Here is a 19,070-nt window from a genome sequence, read left to right as displayed (position 1 = left end):
TGATGGAAGCAGACAGGACGAATAATTTCAAAAGGAAGTGGGTACTTGAGGGAAATAAACTTGCAGGGTTACGAGGACAAAGCAGGGGCAATGGGTCTGACTGGATTGCTCTACAGAGAGCCAGCATGGACTTGATGGGCCAAAAGGCCTCTTTCTATGACTCATGATCTCAGGACCCCCCCCCCCTCCCCCTCCTCACAGTACTTCACAGCCAATTAAATACTTTTTGAAGTATACTAATTGCTGTCATGTCAGTTGCTTCATCAGGATCTTCCCTCCATCAAAAAGGTCAGAAATGGGGATGTTTGCTCCTGATTACACCGTACTGAGTTCCATTCCTCAGATAATGAAGCAGTCTGTGCCCACATGCAGCAACACAAGAACATTCAGGCTTGGACTTGTAAGTGCCAAGTAACATTCGTGGTTCACAAGTGCCAGGCAATAACCATCTCCAACAAGAGAGAATCTAACCATCTCCCCTTGGCATTCAACGGCATTAAGATCACTGAATCCCCCACCATCATCCTGGGATCACCACTGATCAAAAACCTAACTGGACCAGCCACATAAATTCTATGATTACTGAAACATGTCAGAGATTGGTATTCTGCAGTGAATAACTCGCCTTTTAACTTTCCAAAGCCTTTCCTTCATGTACAAGGCACAAGTCAAGAATCTAATAGAATACTCTTCATTTGCCTGGATGAGTGCAGCTTCAACACTTAAGAAACTAGATACCATCCAGGAGAAAGCAGCCTATTTGATTGGTGACACAACCACCACCTTAAACATTCAATCCCTCCTCCACCTGTGCATCATGGCTGCAGTGTGTACCGTCTAAGGTTGCTTCTTCAACAGCATCCTCCAACCTGCAACCTCTACTGACTAGAAAAACAAAGGCCGCAGGCACATGGGACCACCACCCCATGCAAGTTCCCCTCCAAATTGTACACCATCCTGGCTTGGAAATATATCTCTCTTCTGTCATCATTGCTGGCTCAAAATCCTGGAACTCCCTCCCTAACACTGTGGGTGTACATACACCACATGAACTGCAGTGGTCCAGGAAAAAAAGTGGTCACCACCACCTTCTCAAGGGCAATTAGGGATAGATAATAAATACTGGCTTTGCTAGAGACATTCACATCCCAATGAATTAAAAAAAGGAGCAAACAATTTACATATAGCAAGGCTCTACAAATGATGAGATAATGAGCAGAAAATCTGTTTTTGAGATGTTGGTTGAGGGATAAATATTAGCCAGGACACGAGGGAGAACGCTCCTGTTCTCTTTCGAATAGTGCCATGGCATTGCTTACATCCACGGAAGGGTGAATGGGGTAATCTGGAGCTTTTGGTCATTTGCAAATTTAATTCTCCAACTCACTCCCAACTGTCCCCAATCTCCTACACTGTTCCAATGAAGCTCAACGCAAGCCTGAGGGACAGCACCTCATCTTTCAATTAGGCACTTTACAGTCTTGCAGACTCTAAGTTCAACAGTTTCTGACCATAACCACTCTTCCTATTTTTACTGACAGCAAGTGCAGGTAATGATTCTGCTGTTGCAATTTTGCAGCTCCAAGACCTATATTTTGTTTCTTTACTTGTCCCATTACCACCCTCTTTTGCCTTGCACGATCATTCCTTTTGTCATTTGATATCTCCTTCCTTCCACCCTAACAGAGGCCATCCCTTTTGCTCTTTCCTCCCCTCTGCCCCCTTTCCCTGCCTCTATGCTTGCTTTTATCTGTAACATTTCCCAGATCTCACGAGAAGTCACAGATCTGACCTGCTGAGTACTTCCAACATTTTATGTGTATATATATCAGTGCTGATTGGCACAAAGAAGCTCAAATAAGACCTGCATTTTTAAAAAAAAGTTAGTCTTTATTTTTATTTTTTCTAATTCAGTGCTGAGGACAGGATTAGATTGACAATAATATCCTCCACAGCTGCTCTGGTGATGTCACCAACCAGGAAAACAGCCTTGCAGTTTGCCATGCTCTCTCTCGCCTCGGAGTCAGAAGGTTGTGGGATTAAGTCCCACTCCAGAGACTTGAGCAGATAATCCAGGTTGACACTTCAAGGGAGTGCTGCAGTGACAAACCTGCTATCTTTCACAAGTGACGTTAAACCGAGACCTTGTCTGCTCTCTCAGGTGGAAATAAAAGATTCCATGGCATTATTCAAAGAGCAGAGTAGTTCCCCACAATGGGCAATATTATTTCTTCAAGCAACACCAATGAAATAGATTACCTGATCATTACCTCATTACTGTTTGTGGGAGCTTGCTGTGTGCATACTATCTGCCACTTCTCCTTACACTACAGCAGTACTTCATTGGCTACAAAGTGCTTTGGGACACCCTGAAGTACCAAATGGCACTATAAAAATGCAAGCTCCATTTTAATAACATTGCATATTACTCTCTGTCCAAGTCCCATTCACTTATGTACATGGTATGAGGGAGGTCCCAATATCAACATTAGAGTGGGGGCACACTACTAGCAATATCTTGTCAGACAGAAAGATCCATTTACCCCTACTGCTTTCTAACCCTCAGCCATCCCTCTATCTGTGCCACCACTTTACCATTTAATACGATGCACAATTTTGAACTAAGTCATAAATGCCACTATTAACAACAGCTTGCATTTATATAAATGTATATATACATTAAAAAAAAGCAAGATAGATTAGTAGAAATCGGCAGGTGCAATTTAACGTGGTTAAGTATGACAATATGTTAAACCTTGTAGACAGGTACAAAAAGCAATCAAAAAGATTAATGGAATGTTGGCCTTTGTCTCAAGTGGATTGGAATACAAAGTGGAAGAGATTATGCTTCAGTTGTATCAAACCTTGGTCGGACCCCATTTGGATTACTGTTTTCAGTTTTGGGCACAGCACCAAAAGGAGGATAGATTGGCCTTGGGAAGGAGTGCTATGCAGATTCACCAAAAAGATATCTTACGGGCTTAACGGGTTAAATTACGAGGACAGATTGACTGTCAAGGTGGGACAGTTGGGCTTCTGTTCTGGAAGTGCAATGGATACTACAGAATATCAAGGAGAGCAGCAAAGAATGTCTAAATGCTTTTAAAAGTTCAGTTATACCACTGGTGCTCAGGTACAGTTCTACAAATGTGCAAGGCTAATAATAAAACTTCAGCGTAATAACTGATTATGGGTGGTATCCCAGCAGAACTTGATCCTGTCCTCACCCAATGTTCATGTATGCATTTTTTTCAGTCAGGATCACTGAACAGCCTTCAGAAGTATAAATGACTGATTTTCTTTTCCCTTTTCTACCCCCCATTTCTTAGCTCAGGGACAGTGACCAATTGAATCATTCTATTACTACCCCAGCTGAGAACAGCTAACTCAGCACAGACTAGAGATTTGAACCTAAAACCCCCTCTTGGTCTGTACAGCCAGTACCATGCTGAACAGCACATTGATCCATTACTATCTGCTCCTCCAGCAGGTTTAACTGGAAACTACTCACTGGAGAAATGGAATCAAACTAGTAATTTTTTTTCTATCTGACACTAGAACTGACAATTACTTGGAGTTTAAACACAAATTGCACTTACCCCATTACACAGGACAACAGATACTGCATCACAAACATTGTATTTGACCAGCCTTCAAAATCAACCGCCTGGAAAGGAAAACAATTAACTTGTTCAAATTCACTTAATCTCTTCTTAAAACATGAAAGGTGAAGTATTTACATTCAAAAAATCTGTCAGAGTTTGCTAATGAACTGCTCGAGCCATCCCATTGCCTAACCAATTTAAAACAAATATTTGTGTGATTCTTGCTTCCCCCATCTCACTTGTGTCAGGCAAGCCCCCCACCTACCAAGACTAAGGCACACATAATTTCGCCACATGAACATTGAAAATTAAAATTGCAAGCCCCTGACTGGAAAGACATTTGCATAGTAACAGACAGTGTTGGAACAATGAGGAACCAGTCCCTGCCCCAATACACAGAACAGACCTGGTCAAACCAGTCAGTCACGTGACCACCTGCTGGCCAACTTAGAGTTTTAAATTGGAAAAACAGAATTTGAACTTCCAACAAGGAATTTGAACTCAAAGCCGTGTGCTCCCGGTTGGAACAGAACCTTCTCTCCAGTCCTGCCTCTATCTCTTTCCCACGGAACTGAATCTTGTGAAAACACATGAACCGCAAAGAGAGAAAAGTCTCCTACGTGAACAAGGTTTAAGAAGAACATTGGGCCCTGACGAACAGCAAGACTACCTACAATCAAGTGAGTTCGAAGCACAGTAAACTAGTAACTCTCCTGATATTGCCTCAAACCCCTACCTACTATATTTTCCTCTCCTCTTTTCTGTCCCTATTTGCATGTGTGTATTGCGTGTGCATGCTAGCGTGAGCACGTCACATATCTGTAGGCGTTAACCGTATTAGAGTTAAAGGTTAAGGTTTAATAAATTTCACTTTTCTTCTTTAAACCTAAAGAAAACCTGATGGGCTCATTTCTTTGCCGTATAATTGGAAAGCTGTGAACAGCTATTCACAAAAGGGGGAGCTCAAAACAGTGCTTAAAATTAAACCCTGTTACAATAAGACCAGGTGAAGATAGTAACAGATGCCTAGACACCTTTCTCACCTGGTTGTTATACTTCTCTGATAGCTCATCAAGTTTATTCACCCAGTAGCAAACTATATTAATATTGGAACATCCCAGCTTTGATCCCCACCTGCAGTTAAATAGTCTGACACATACTAGCAAAGCATGTACAGGAATGACAATAACTCGTGTAACCAGAGAACAGACAAGTGGCAGATGGAATTTAATACAGACAAGTGTGAGGTGATGCATTTTGGCAGATGGAATAGGGTGAGGCAATATAGACTTAATGTCGCTGTTCTAAAGAGTGTGTCGGAACAGAGATGCATGTGCATCTATCTTTGAAGGTGGCAGGACATATTGAGAGAGTGGTTAGTAAAGCATAGGGATATTAGGCTTCATACATAGAGGCATAAAGTACAAAAGCAGGCAAGTTATGCTGAACCTTTATAAAGCTCTGGTGAGGTTCCAGCTAGAGTACTGTGCCCATTTCTGATCACAACACGTTAGGAAAGATGTGAGGGTCCTTGAAAGGGTGCAGAGATGATTTACCAGCATGGTTCCAGGGATGGGGGATTTTAGTTACAAGATTAGGTTGGAAAAGCTGGGCTTGTTCTCCCTGGAGCAAAGGAGATTGAGGGGAGATTCAATAGAAATGTGTAAGATTATGACAGGCTTAGATAAATTAGACAAGGAAAAACCGTTCCCATTAACTGATGGTACAAGGATTAGGGGACACAGATTGAAGGTTCTGGGCAACAGATGCAGAGGGAATGTAAGGAAGACCTTTTTTATGCAGCAGGTGGTAATGACCTGAAATTCATTGCCTATGAGGGTGGTGGCAGCGGAGACAATCAATGATTTCAAAAGGAAACTGGATGAGCACTTGAAGGAAATAAACTTGTAGGGCTACAGAGATTGAACAGGGGAGTGGGACTGACTGGATTGCTCTGTGGCATGGACTCAAAGGGCCGAATGGCATCCTTCTATGCTGTAAATGACAATGACCTGTAGAACTATAGCCCCAGCAAGTAGTAGTTAATAGTTTTAAGAAAGGAAACCAGTCAAAGAAAGTGAGGCAAAGCACAAAATAATAGGTATATTGTTAAAAGCCCTGAAATAGAGAAGAACATTTCTTGAATGCAATCAAATTTAAGCAGTACAATAAGTTGCAGCATAGACAATGAGCTTTCAAGGAAGGCTAACAATCCCCATTCTTCAGTCAAAAGCTTAGAAAGCAGGTTAGGTTACTCACTGAATTTTTTAAACAGGATATATAGGAACCAAAGATTGCATCTTTCTTCTTCCAGGATATAAAATTAGCTGTAAAGAGTCAGGTCTCTAACTTTCTAAAAATTAAAATATTTTGAATGATCACTGCAAAACTCAAACTGCAATAATCCAGCTTTTTTTGGAAAAGTGCTGAATGCACCATTTTCACAGTTGGCTATTTTCAAATTACAACAAACAAAAGGTTATTTTACAGAGCTGGCTACACTGACCCGAATACTTGTGTGTGTGTGTGTGTGTGTGTATATATTAAAAAATATATAAAAATACACAAACTTCTGTTCTATTAAACAGGTTACTTTCAGGGACCCTCATTTATTTTTGTCCGCATCTTGAGGTTAATTGGCTTGAATTGGATCCCTGTATGGTACAATATAAACTTTCAAACCTGCATTTAAATTTTACTGGAGGTAATACATTTTCTTGCCCCAGGGCGAACAGAAAGGGGGTAAAGAAATAAATGGAATAAAATTCTACAACACCTGAAAGTCACATATTATTTGATTTCCTTAACCTCACACAGCAGTATTTACTTTATTTTCCTTTCTCCAGATTACCCTCTCCAACATGCTTTAGTGGGTGAAACTGATATGCAATATGTGCCCAAGCACATGTCAAATCTATCAATTTCAGAAGCTGCAAAATGCACAGGTCCTGAACAGCTCATCTGCTAATTTCATTTGTCAGTAACAGGGAATGCATACCCTACATGGTGTCACTTGGAATGGTGCAAGATTGGAACACATCACGTGATGAATCATGGTAAAATATAGTAAACTTCCACTCTGCTTTAGTATGTTGTACACCAGACTAATTCACTGGACAGCTTGTTGTAGATCGATAATGTTAGAAAGAATTTAATAATTTTCATGGTATGTAATCACTTAAAGGCTCTTTCTTCTACACAGGTAAAGTAGTTGTCTTAAGCATTTATCTTGTGATGACCAAAATAAAACTGGTACTTTTCATTGTCCTGCACTAGAAAAAAAGTGAATTAGCTTCATGGAATAAACCATCACGCACTAAACTTTCCATGGTGAGTGACTGGTACACCTTGAAGATTTTGAATGTATCTCACCAGTGAACAGATTTTATGTTCAAAATCTACAACTGTTTCAAAAGGTAAAGGAACTTTGGTTAGTAATACATGCATAACAAAAAAAAAAGTGTTTCTACAATCATGGTCCTGAAGTACAAATGTGCAAACCTTTTCTTGCTCCAGTTACTCCTCTTTCCCTGGGAATTTGCTGCAACACCCAACAAGAGCAGGTTCAATTAAACCACCCCAGATATTAAAACAGAAGTAGTTCTATTCTACTCAGGGCTCCCTGGTCTCCTTTTTCCACAAGGTTCACATTTCTTGAAGAGATTCCAACTGGGCAGAAATCAAGTCTGAGTAATTACTCCAACAACTCTGTACTGTCAGAACAGCCAGAAGCAGTGGACCTTTCATAAATGATCCAGTGTTCACATAGTAAACATTATTCCATCCATATTCCAACAGTTTTGAGTCAGAGGGATACAATTAAAGTATTATCCAAAGTTAAATATTCATTTTTACGAACCCTACAACTGTATTTCATTAAAATGAAACAAAATCATAAAATTAACTCAGCTAATTTCTGTCTCTCCTCTTGTCCTCTGATTCCCAAGGAGAAGGGGGGCAATATTTGAGTGAAAATCCCTTTGTACTTTTCTTGCTTTCCTTCTCCTAAGTTTCCTTTCAGCTCATAAAATCCTTGAAATAACGCTGCACTAAAAAGGCAAGAGAGTTCTTCATTGAAGCAACGTTGGGGAAATTTGTAAAAAAAAAACTAATCTGAGAAGCTCCATACAATAAATTTCCAAGATACAAGAAACCAAACAATTTCACATTATCTATATTAGGCATCAAACTCTGGACATATGTCCATTAACACAACATTCACCAATATCCTAGTTTTTCTACAATTCACATTGCTAAACAAGATTAATAAGACCAATGTTCCACTGGAGCGTTTATGATGAAAGGCACGGGATGCAATCAACGGCTGCCCTCCTATCCTGTAATTATTTCAACAGCTTTCTTCGTATCAGTTTCTCCAGTGACTGGAACTTCAATTTTAATCAGGAGCATGTTTTAAAGTGCCATTGATCAGCTTCTCTCCATCCACCCGATTATGAAGATACCAGCTGCTACATTGACTGGTTTTGTAGTCTGTAATGCTTCATTCCCCACACAGAAACATTAATTTTAGGCAGTGTCTGCGAATGTATTGGAACAGATCTGACTGTCAAACCAACTAGTTGTCTCTCAGATGGAAAGAGCACTTCAAAATATACACTTTATTGAAACTAAAGCACAGGCAAGCAAAGAAAGGGATTTGGAAGGTGACAAAACTAAAAACTGAGCAAATGCATTCGGAAAGTCTAGCATGTAATGGGTCCTTGATATTAAAACTTGCGCTAATACACAGCTGCCAAGTTATATTCCCCAGATCTCAGTAGAAATCACCTCGTTCATTCTCCGAACTGGACACTGTTAGGTGTCAAAAAATCCATCCTGTATCACACCAAATCTGGAATTTACAACAATTCTTCATAATATTGGAATAAATGAGATGTACTAGGGTTGGCAACAGCATTTTTAAATCTGAAAATACAATTCAGCTTTGGATACTGTAAAATGTGTTCTAAACTTAAATCTACTATATTAATATAGCAGAGCCATTCTTAAGACTTTCTATATAGGGATGCCTTTTACAAAAACAGAACATTTTGCAACCGCTGCTTGTAACTATAGTAAGTTCATGACGAGTTTACAGTGGCGTTCTTCAAAATTTTCTGCGTAGAGGACTCCTAGAAATTGACAATCCCAGGTACTCCAGTTTGAATTTCCAAAGACAGCTACTCAAAAGTACAGTGTTATCACCCAGAAAATGTTTTTAAAAATTAAAAACAGTGACAGAAATAATGCACTAAGTCAACAAATATAAAAATATGGTCAGGGATTCTCTTGTGGACCCCCTAGAAGTTAAGTACCCCAATTAGCAAACCCATAGTTTACAGAGGCGCACTACTCCCTCTCCCCACCGCTCAATTTTAAAGAGCATTTTCCTTTCTCTTCCAGGTCACAGACATGCTTTCCTTCTCTTCCCCTTCCCTCAGCTCAAAAGGCACTCATTTCCCCAACCTCTCCCCCCACCAAATCCTATTTATACAGACATTCTTTTCCTTGCTCCCTCCAGTTTGGAAGGAATTTCTCTTCACACCCCTTCTCACATTGACACTGAGGCACTCCTTTCTTCCCCCTCCGTTCACAAAGCACACTTCTATTTCTACTTGACATTCACAGAGGTACTGCTTCCTTTCTCATTCATCCCATGCACAATTAGTCACCTTTCTTCTACCCCTTTATTCAGCAGCAATTTGTCTCTTCCTCTACATGCAGTTTCCTTTTTCTTCCTTCACTCTCACTCCCCCATGTTCAGAGGCATTCTTTGTTTGCTCTCTTCCTCCAGTTCAGAAACATTCTTGCCCTTTCTTTGCATTTAACACATTATTTCCTTTCCTTCCTCCCCCTTGCAGTTTACAAAGACACCCATTCTTTTCTCTCCAATTCAAACAAGCACTACGGAGTCACTCTTGCATTTCTTTCACCTCCCACCAACCAGTCCCCTCCCCCCCCCCCCACAACAACTTTAGTTCAGAAACACATTTACCCTTCCTCACCCATTCAGTTCACAGAACCCCTGCTTTAAGTCACACTTTGCTTCCACGGTCCTCAATTCAATAATTGTGTCTCTCTCCTTTCCTCGTGTGCTTTTCATGCAGAGTTGGGAGAGTGAGGAGCACAACGGGAGTGGTCCAAAGGATTTAAACAAAAGCACGGCAGAGCAGCAAGAGAGAGGGGTGAAGGGCAAAGAAGATATTTTTTAAAATCGCTAAGTGATGTCGCAGCACAAAGAGGGCAACTTTACAGGTAAACATTTCAGTTAACCTACCTATAACTTAAACTAGATTAAGTAATTAGTCTAAAAACTAAAAAAGCTATTGATTAAATACATAACATTTAAATTTAAGTAAATAAATAAAACCAAGTTAAAGCGGAATTGCAGCGCAGGTGGTGCGTGCAACTGCAGCATGCGGGAGGCGGGAGTCTGTGGAGAGCATCATGATCCTGGTCAAGGATATCCACAGTAAGCATCTGCATCTCGAGGAACAACAGCTCAGAGAAGAACTGGAAACAGAATTGCAGACACTGCAAGGAATCAGGGAGCAGGAAGAGTTAGGCGGACACTTTGAACCAGGAGGCAGTCACACTCCTTAGGTTAGGTAGTGGTACAGGTCTGGTCAGTGGTCAGGGACAGGAAGGTGTGGCTGGGAGTCAGGCAGGTAAGGGGATCTCAGGTACAGTGGTGGAGGAGCCTCAGCCTATGCCCCTATCCAACAGGTACTAGGCTTTTACTCCCTGTGTGGATGAGGGCAAGGTTTTCAGGCTGGATAAGAAAACTAGTCCATGGCACAATAGTACAGGAGGCCATTCAAGTGGGTAGAGTGAAAAGGAATATGGCAGTGATAGGGGACATATAGTCAGGGAGCTAGATACTGTTCTCTGCAGCCACTACTGGGACTTCCAAAGGTTGTGTTGCCTACCTGGTGCCAGGGTTAAGCACATCTCCTCACAGCTGGAGAAGAACTTGGAGTGGGAGGAGGAGATTCCAATTGTTATGGTCCACATAAGAACCAACAACATAGCAGAATTTTAGTCCTAGTTCTACCCAAGAACACTTGAGGAGTTAGGGTTGAAATTAAAATGTTGAACCCCACATGAAAAATCTCAGGATTCTTACCTGAGCCGCATGCAAATTGGCATTACGACAAACAGATTTGAAGGTTAAATCTGTGGCTGAATGAGTAGTGTGGGAGGCAGGGGTTTCGATTCATGGGGCACTGGCTCCCGCACTGGGGAAAGAGGGAGCTGTTCCATTGGGACAGGCTCCACTTAAACCAGGCTGGGACCAGTGTCCTGGCAAATTGAATTAAGGCAGTAGATAGGGCTTTAAAACTAATGAAGTGCGTGGGAGGATTCAGGAAAGGGTAAATTAAAAAGCAATAAGAGAAATGTCGATGCTGCAGAGCAGAGCAGGGATTTGGGTAAAAATAAGCAGAATGAGTCAGGAAAGGGCAGAGAACTTAAAGATAATGGGGCTTTAGTGACTAGGATGTCATCAGGGAAAAATAGAAAAAAATGCTAAAGGCACTCTTTTTGAATTCACTACAACACAGATAGCACAGGTCCAAGGGTTTGAGAATTAAATATTCCAGGATACTTGACCTTTAGAACAAATAGGCAAAACAGAAAAGTGGGGGTGGGAAGGGGGGGAAGAGGGAGTAGCCCTGATAAAAAAGAATGGGATAAAGACAAGAGAGAGGCAGATATTAGCTTGGTAAATCAAGATGCAGAATCATTTTGGATGGAGCTAAGAAACAAGGAGCAGAAAATAATGGTGAGAGTAGTTTACAGGCCCTTAACAGTAATTGTAGCATCACAGTATAAATTCTGAAATTAGAGTACTTTAATTTTCATATAGACTGGGCAAACCACATTTGCAGTAATAACGTGGAGGACGAGTTCACGGAATACACTGAAGATAGTTCTCTACATCAGTATATTAAGGAACCAACTAGGGAACAAGCTTTTTTGGATCTCGTATTCTGCAATGAGACAGGATTAATTAGTAACCTTGTAGTAAAGGAGCCTCTGGGGAAGAGTGATCATAACATGTTCAAACTTATATTGAGTGAGAGAGTGAGTTAGTTAAGTTGGAAAGTAGGCTCTTAAATCTAAACAAAACAAACTATATAGATATGAGAGGCAAGCTGGCTAAGGTACATTGGAAAACTAAATTAAAAGATATGACAATAGGTAGTCAATTGTAAATATTTAAAACATTAATTTACAATTTGGAGCCAACATGAGAAGCTAAATATAGTATTAGATTAAATGAAAAGGCTTATGTTGCCATAAAGAGCAGTAAGCCCGAGGATTGGGAGGGATTTCAAAATTCAGCAGAAGATTGAAATTGATAGAGAATAGAATATGAAATTAAACTAGTTAGAGGCATAAAAACAGATTGTAAAAGCTTCTACAGAAATGAAAAAGGGAGTGTAAAAGGTGGGTTTTGCTTTTATTTGTTTACGGGGGGGTGGTGAGTGTCCCTGGCAAGGCCAGCAATTATTGCCCATTCCTACTTGTCCTCGAGAAGCTAAGTGAGTGGTGAACTGCCTTCTGGAACCCCTACAGTCCGTGTGGTGTAGGCACATCCACAGTGCTGTTAGATAGGGAGTTACAGAATTTTGACCCAACGATGAAGGAATGGCAATATAGTTCCAAGTCAGGATGATGATATGTGACTTGGAAAGAAAGTTGTAGATGGTGGTGTTTCAATGCACCTGCTGCCCTTGTTCTTCTAGGCAGCAGAGGTTGCAGTTTTGGAAGGCGTTGAAGCTGTCTTAGCGAGTTGCTGCAATGCATTTTGTAGATGGTACACATGGCAACCATGGTGGTGGAGGGAGTGAATGTTGAAGGTGGTGGATGGGGTGTCAATCAAGCAGGCTTTGTCCTGGATGATATTGATCTTCGAGGCATCTTGACAAATACATGAATAGGATGGGAATAGAGGGATACGGTCCCTGGAAGTGCAGAAGGTTTTAGTTTAGGCAGGCATCAAGATCGGCACAGGCTTGGAGGGCCGAATGGCCTGTTCCTGTGCTGTACTGTTCCTTGAGTGTTGCTGGAGCTGCACTCATCCAGGCAAATGGGGAGTATTCCAACAGACTCCTGATTTGTGCCTTGTAAGCGGTAGAAAGACTTTGAGGATTCAGGAGGTGAGCTGCTCGCCGCAGAACAGTCTCAGGCCTGCTCTGAAATATTGTGGCTGCATGTGGCTGATCCAGTTAAGTTTCTGGTCAATGGTAACCCCCATGATGTTGATGGTGGAGGAACACAGCAATGTTAATGTTGACTGTCAAGGGAAGTTGGTTAGACTCTCTCCTGTTGGGAGATGGTCATTGACTGGCAAGTAACTTTCACACCACACATCAGTCCAAGCCTGAATGCTGTCCAGGTGTTTCTGCATGCAGGCATGAGGACACAAATAACCTCCCTGAAATGTTAGGGAACCAGGGGTCTAATGAGAGGGAGGAACTGATAGAATTCAGTATTAGTAAAAAAAAAAGTTTTAGGGAAATTAATTATGGAGTAGCAGCGACTGGAACTGAATACCATGCAATCATCAGCAAACATCCCCACTTCTGACTTTATGTTGGACAGAATGTCACTGATGTGCTGAGTAAGTGCTGCACTGTCAAAATGCTGTCTTTCGAATGCGACATTCAACTGAGGTCCTGCCTTCCCTTTCAAAAGGTAAATGCCTAAAGAGAAAAAAGTCGCAGGCTATGGGGAAAGGCCTAGAGACTAGCTAAATTGCTTTTGCAGAAAGCCACAGTGGACACGATAGGCCGAATAGCCTCTTTCTGTGCTGTAATATTCTATGATTCCATGATGCAGCAGCTGAAGTTAGTTGGGACTAGGACACTACCCCGAGAAATTCTTACAGCAATTGGTTGAGATAATAGGCTTCCAACAACCACGAATCTAAATAAAAGAAACTACGAAAGTATAAGGCGTGAGTTGGCTATGGTAGATTAGGGAACTTTACCAAAAGGGGGGGGGGGGGGGTGGAGAAATAGGAAATTGAAAATATTTAAAGAACATGTGCATGAACTACAATTAATTCATTCCTGTCTGCCGCAAAAAAACCAGAAAGGTGGCTCAACCGTGGATTACAAAAGAAATTAGGGATAGCATTAGATCCAAAGAGGAGGCATATAAAATGGTCAGAAAAAGCAGCAAGTCTGAGGATTGGGAGCAGTTTAGAATTCAGCAAAGGAGGACAAAGAGGTTGATTAAGCGGGGGGAAATAGTGTATGAGAATAAACTTGCAGGGAACATAAAAACTGACTGTAAAAGCTTCTATAAAATATGTGAAGAGAAAAAGATTAGAAGACAAACATAGGTCCCTTAGTCAGAAACGGGGGAAATTATAATGGGGAACAAAGAAATGGCAGAACAATTAAACACATACTTTGGTTTTGTCTTTACAAATGAGGACACAAATAACCTCCCAGAAATGTTAGGGAACCAAGGGTCTAATGAGAGGGAGGAACTGAAGGAAATCAGCATTAGTAACAAAAAAATAGTGCTAGGGAAATTAATGGGGTTAAAGGCTGACAAATCCCCAGGGCCTGATAATCTACATCCCAGAGTACTAAAGGAAGTGGCCCTGGAAATAGTGGATGCAGCTTCCAAAATGCTCTAGACTCTGGAGCAGTTCCTACAGAAGGTGGCAAATGTAACCCCACTATTTAAAAAAAGGAGGGAGAAAAACCAGGGAATTACAGACCAGTTAGCCGTACATCAGTAGTTGGGAAAATGCTAGTCTATTATAAAGGATGTGATAGCAGAACACCTGGAAAGCATATACGGAATTGAACAAAGTCAGCATGGGTTTACGAAAGGGAAATCATGCTTAACAAATCTACTGGAGCTTTTTGAGTATGTAACTAGTAGAATAGATAAGGGAGAATCAGTGGATGTGGTGTATTTGGATTTTCAGAAGGCTTTTGAGAAGGTCCCGCATAACAGGTTAGTGTGCAAAATTAAAGCACATGGGATTGGGGGTAATATACTGGCATGGATTGAGAATTGGTTGACAGATAGGAAACAGAGAGTAGGAATAAATGGGTCTTTTTTCCAGGTGGCAGGCAGTAACTAGTGAGGTACCACAGGGATCAATGCTTGGGCCCCAGCTATTCACAATATATACTAATGACTTGGGTGAGGGAACTAAATGTAACATTTCTAAGTTTGCAGATGACACAAAGCTGGGGGGGAAATTGAGCTGTGAGGAGGATGCAAAGAGGCTCCAATGTGATTTGGATAAGTTGAGTGAGTGGGCAAATGCATGGCAGATGCAGTATAACGTGGATAAATGTGAGGTGATCCATTTTGGTTGTAAAAACAGAAAGGCAGATTATCTGAATGGTGATAGATTAGGAAAGGGGGAGATGCAACGAGACCTGGGTGTCCTTGTAAACCAGTCACCAAAAGCAAGCATTCAGGTGCAGCAAGCAAATAGGAAGGTAAATGGTATGTTGGTCTTCATTGCAAGAGGATTTGAGTACAGAATCAAGGATGTCTTACTGAAGTTATACAGGCCTTGGTGAGACCGCATCTGGAATATTGTGTGCAGTTTTGGTCTCATTATCTGAGGAAGGATGTTCTTGCCATGGAGGGAGTGCAAAGAAGATTTACTAGACGGATTCCTGGGATGGCAGGATTGACGCATGAGGAGAGACTGGATCGACTAGGCCTATAGTCATTAGAGTTTAGAAGAATGAGAGGGGATCCCATAGGAACCTATAAAATTCTAACAGGACTATACTGGCTAGATGCAGGGAGGATGTTCCCGATGGCTGGGGAGTCCAGAACCAGGGGTCACAATATGCCATTTAGAACAGAGATGAGGAGAAATTTCTTCACTCAGAGGGTGGTGAACCTGTGAAATTCTCTACCTCAGAAGTCAGTGGAGGCCAAATTATTAAATATCTTCAAGGAGATAGATATATTTCTTAACGCCAAAGGGATCAAGGGATATAGGGAGAAAGCAGGAACAGGGTACTGAATTAGACGATCAGCCATGATCATTTCTGAATGGTGGAGCAGGCCCGAAGGGCTGAATGGCCTACTCCTGCTCTTATTTTCTATGTCTACAACCATCTTCTTTTGTGCTAGATATGACTCCAGTCAATGGAGTTTTCTCTCCAATTCCCACTGACTTCAAGTTTAATTGAGCTCCTTGATTCCACATTGTCAAATGCTGCCTTGAGGTGAAGGCCAGTCACTATTATCTGACCTCTGGAATTCAACTGTTTTGTCCATGTTTGGACCAAGGCTGTAATGAGGTCTGGAGCAGAGTGGTCCTGGTAGAACCCAAACTGGGCATCAGTGAGTGGTTATTGGTGAGTAAGTGGTGCTTGATAGCACTAACAGCAACACTTTCCATTACTGTGCTGATGATTGATGCGGCTGTAATTGGCCAGATTGGATTTGTCCTGCTTTTTGTGGACAGGACATACCTGGGCAATTTTCCACATTGTCGGGCAGAAATCAGTATTGTAGCTGTACATTAACAGCTTGGCCAGAGACACAACTAATTATGGAGCACAGGTCTGCATAGCTGGGATGCTTTCAGCTCCCACAGCTTTTGCTGTATCAAGTGCACTCAGCTTGTTTTTGATATATGTGGAATGAATCGAATTGTCTGAAGTGTTGGCATCACTGATGGTGAGATCTCAGGAGAGGTGGAGATGCATCGTCTACTCAGCACTTCTGGCTGAAGATGGTTGCAAACCCTTCAGCCTCGTATTTTACACCCATGTGCTGAGTTCCGCCATGATGTTCACCAAGCCTTCTCCTCATGTTCAACTGTCTCCCAACAATATTTTGCACCGGTCTTCACGGTGGAGGACACTAAAAAATCCCACAGATATCAGATAAGCAAGGAGCTAATGGGAGGAAAAATCTTGTAACAATCTCTAACACGAGGGACAAAGTATTTGACAAACGAATGGGACTAAAGGCAGACAGGTCGCCAGGACCTGATGGCCTGCATCCAAGGGTTTTAAAGGAAGTGGCTGCAGAGTTAGTAGAGGCATTAGTCAAAATATTCTAGAACTCACTGGATTCTGGGAGGGTCCCAGTGGATTGGAAAACTGCTAATGTGACGACCCTGTTCAAGAAGGGAGAGAGAGACAAAAAGCAGGAAACTATAGGCCAGTCAGCCTAACATCAGTCGTTGGGAAAATGCTAGAGTCCATTATTAAGGAAGAAATAGCAAGACATTTAGAAAAGCTTAACGCAATCAAACACAGTCAACATGGTTTTGTGAAAGGGAAATCATGTTTGACAAATTTGCTAGACTTCTTTGAGGATATAACAAGCAGAGTTGATAAAGGGGAACCGGTAGATGTAGTGTATTTTGAATTTCCAGAAGGCATTCGATAGGGTGCCTCATAAAAGACTATTGCACAAGATAGGAGCTCACAGTATTGGGGGTAATGTATTAGCATGGATTGAGGATTGGTTAACTCACAGAAGACAGTTGGGATTAATGGGTCTTTTTCGGGTTGGAAAGATGTAACTAGTGGAGTGCCACAAGGATCAGTCCTAGGGCCTCAATTATTTACTATCTATATTAATCTCTTGGAGGAGGGGGCAGAGTGTAATATATCCAAATTGCTAATGATACAAAACTAGGTGGGAGGGCATGTTGTGATAAGGACATAAGGAATCTGCAAGGGGATACAGACAGGTTCAGCGAGAGGGCAAAAATTTGGCAGATGGAGTTTAATGTAGGAAAGTGTGAGGTCATGCACTTTGGTTAGAAGAATCAAAAGACAGACTATTATTTAAATGGAGAGAGACTCCAAAAATGTGCAGCACAGAGGGATCTGGGTGTTCTTGTGCATGAAGCACAAAAAGTTAGTATGCAGGTGCAGCAAGTAATTAAGGCGGCAAATGGAATTTTGGCTTTTATTGCTAGGGGGTTGGAGTTTAAAAATAGGGAAGCCTCGTTACAACTGTACAGGGTGTTGGCGAGGCCGCACCTGGAGTGCTGTGTACAGTTTTGGTCCCCATATTTAAGAAAGGATATACTGGCATTGGAGGCAGTTCAAAAGAGATTCACTAGGCTGATTCCTGGGATGAAGCAGTTGACTTATCAAGAAGGGCTGAACAGGTTAGGCCTTTGTTCATTAGAGTTTAGAAGAATGAGGGGTGATCTTATTGCAACGTACAAGATTCTGAAGAGGCTCGACAGGATAGATGTTGAGATGTTCCCACTAGTGGGGGAATCTCGAACTAGGGGACATAGTTACAGTATAAGGGGACACTCATTTAGATACGAAGGAATTTCTTCTCAGAGTGGAAGGAATTTCTGGAATTCTCTACCCCATAGAGTTGTGGAGGCTAGATCACTGAACGTATTTAAAGAGGAGATACAGATTTTTGAAATATCGGAGAGTTGAGGGCTATGAGGAGTTGGCACAAAAGGGGAGTTGAGGTCTGGGGCAGATCAGCCATGATCTTATTGAATGGCGGGGCAGGCTTGAGGGGCCAAATGCCCTACTCCTGCTCCCATTTCTGATGTTCTCCCACCACTGAAAGCTTGATGTGGCAGGTCTGCAGAGCTTTGATCTGATCCGTTGGATGTGGGATCACTTAGCATGCAAGGTCCTATGTTATAGCTTTACCAGTTTGACACTTCATTTTTAAGTATGCATGCTCTTCTACACTCATCACTGAACCAGGGTTGATTCCCTGGCTTTATAGTAATGGTAGGATGATGGATATGCTAGGACATGAGGTTACAGGTTGCTGTGGATTACAATTCTGCTGCTGCTGATGAACCACAGTGTCTCATGGATGTCTAGTTTTGAGGTGCTAGATCTGTTCTGAATCTATTCCATGATAGTAGTGCCACACAAAATAATGGAGGATGCCCACAGTGTGATGATGGGACTTCTCTCCACAAGGACTGTGCAGTGGTCATTCCCATCAATACTGTCATGGATGGATGTTTCTGCGACAGGTAGATTGGTGAGAACGAGATCAAGTAGGTTTTTCCTCCATGCTGGCTTTCCCCACCACCTGTCGCAGGTCCAGTCTGGTGGCTATGTCCATCAGGTCTCGGCCAGCTCAGGCCGTAGTGGTGCTACCCATCCATTCTTGGTAATGGCCCTCAGTGCTTCTACCATGTGGTGTTCAACATGGAGGAGTATGGATTCATCAGTTGAAGGAAGGCAGTAGGTGGTAATCAGGTTTCTTGGCCTGTGTTTGACCGGATGGCATGTGACTTCATGGGGTCCAAAGTCAATCTTGAGGATTCCTGGGGCCACTTGCTCCCCACTCTACTGCCACTGGGACAAGACATACCCAGGGATGGTAATGGAAGAGTCTGGGAAGTTGGCTGAAAAGCAGTATTCTGTGAATATGACTGTCAGACTGTTACTTGACTAGTCTGTGTGACAGCTCTCCCAATTTTGGCACAAGTCCCCAGGTGATAGT

The 19,070-nt window shown here is 42.0% G+C and overlaps 1 protein-coding gene across 1 annotated transcript in view; it reads right to left on the bottom strand.

Annotated features, from left to right (window-relative positions):
- slc35d1a (solute carrier family 35 member D1a) overlaps nucleotides 1-19,070 on the bottom strand; it is a 77,968-nt gene that overhangs the window by 11,306 nt on the left and 47,592 nt on the right. The window contains exon 9 of the mRNA XM_068037278.1: nucleotides 3,600-3,667. Coding sequence (XP_067893379.1) covers nucleotides 3,600-3,667 — 68 coding nt within the window. The remainder of the gene's footprint in view (nucleotides 1-3,599; nucleotides 3,668-19,070) is intronic.

Source organism: Heterodontus francisci, chromosome 8 (assembly GCF_036365525.1).
Source record: "Heterodontus francisci isolate sHetFra1 chromosome 8, sHetFra1.hap1, whole genome shotgun sequence".
Lineage (NCBI taxonomy): Eukaryota > Metazoa > Chordata > Chondrichthyes > Heterodontiformes > Heterodontidae > Heterodontus > Heterodontus francisci.
The sequence above is the reverse complement of the archived record's forward strand: the minus strand, read 5'-3'. Positions and strand labels throughout refer to the sequence as shown.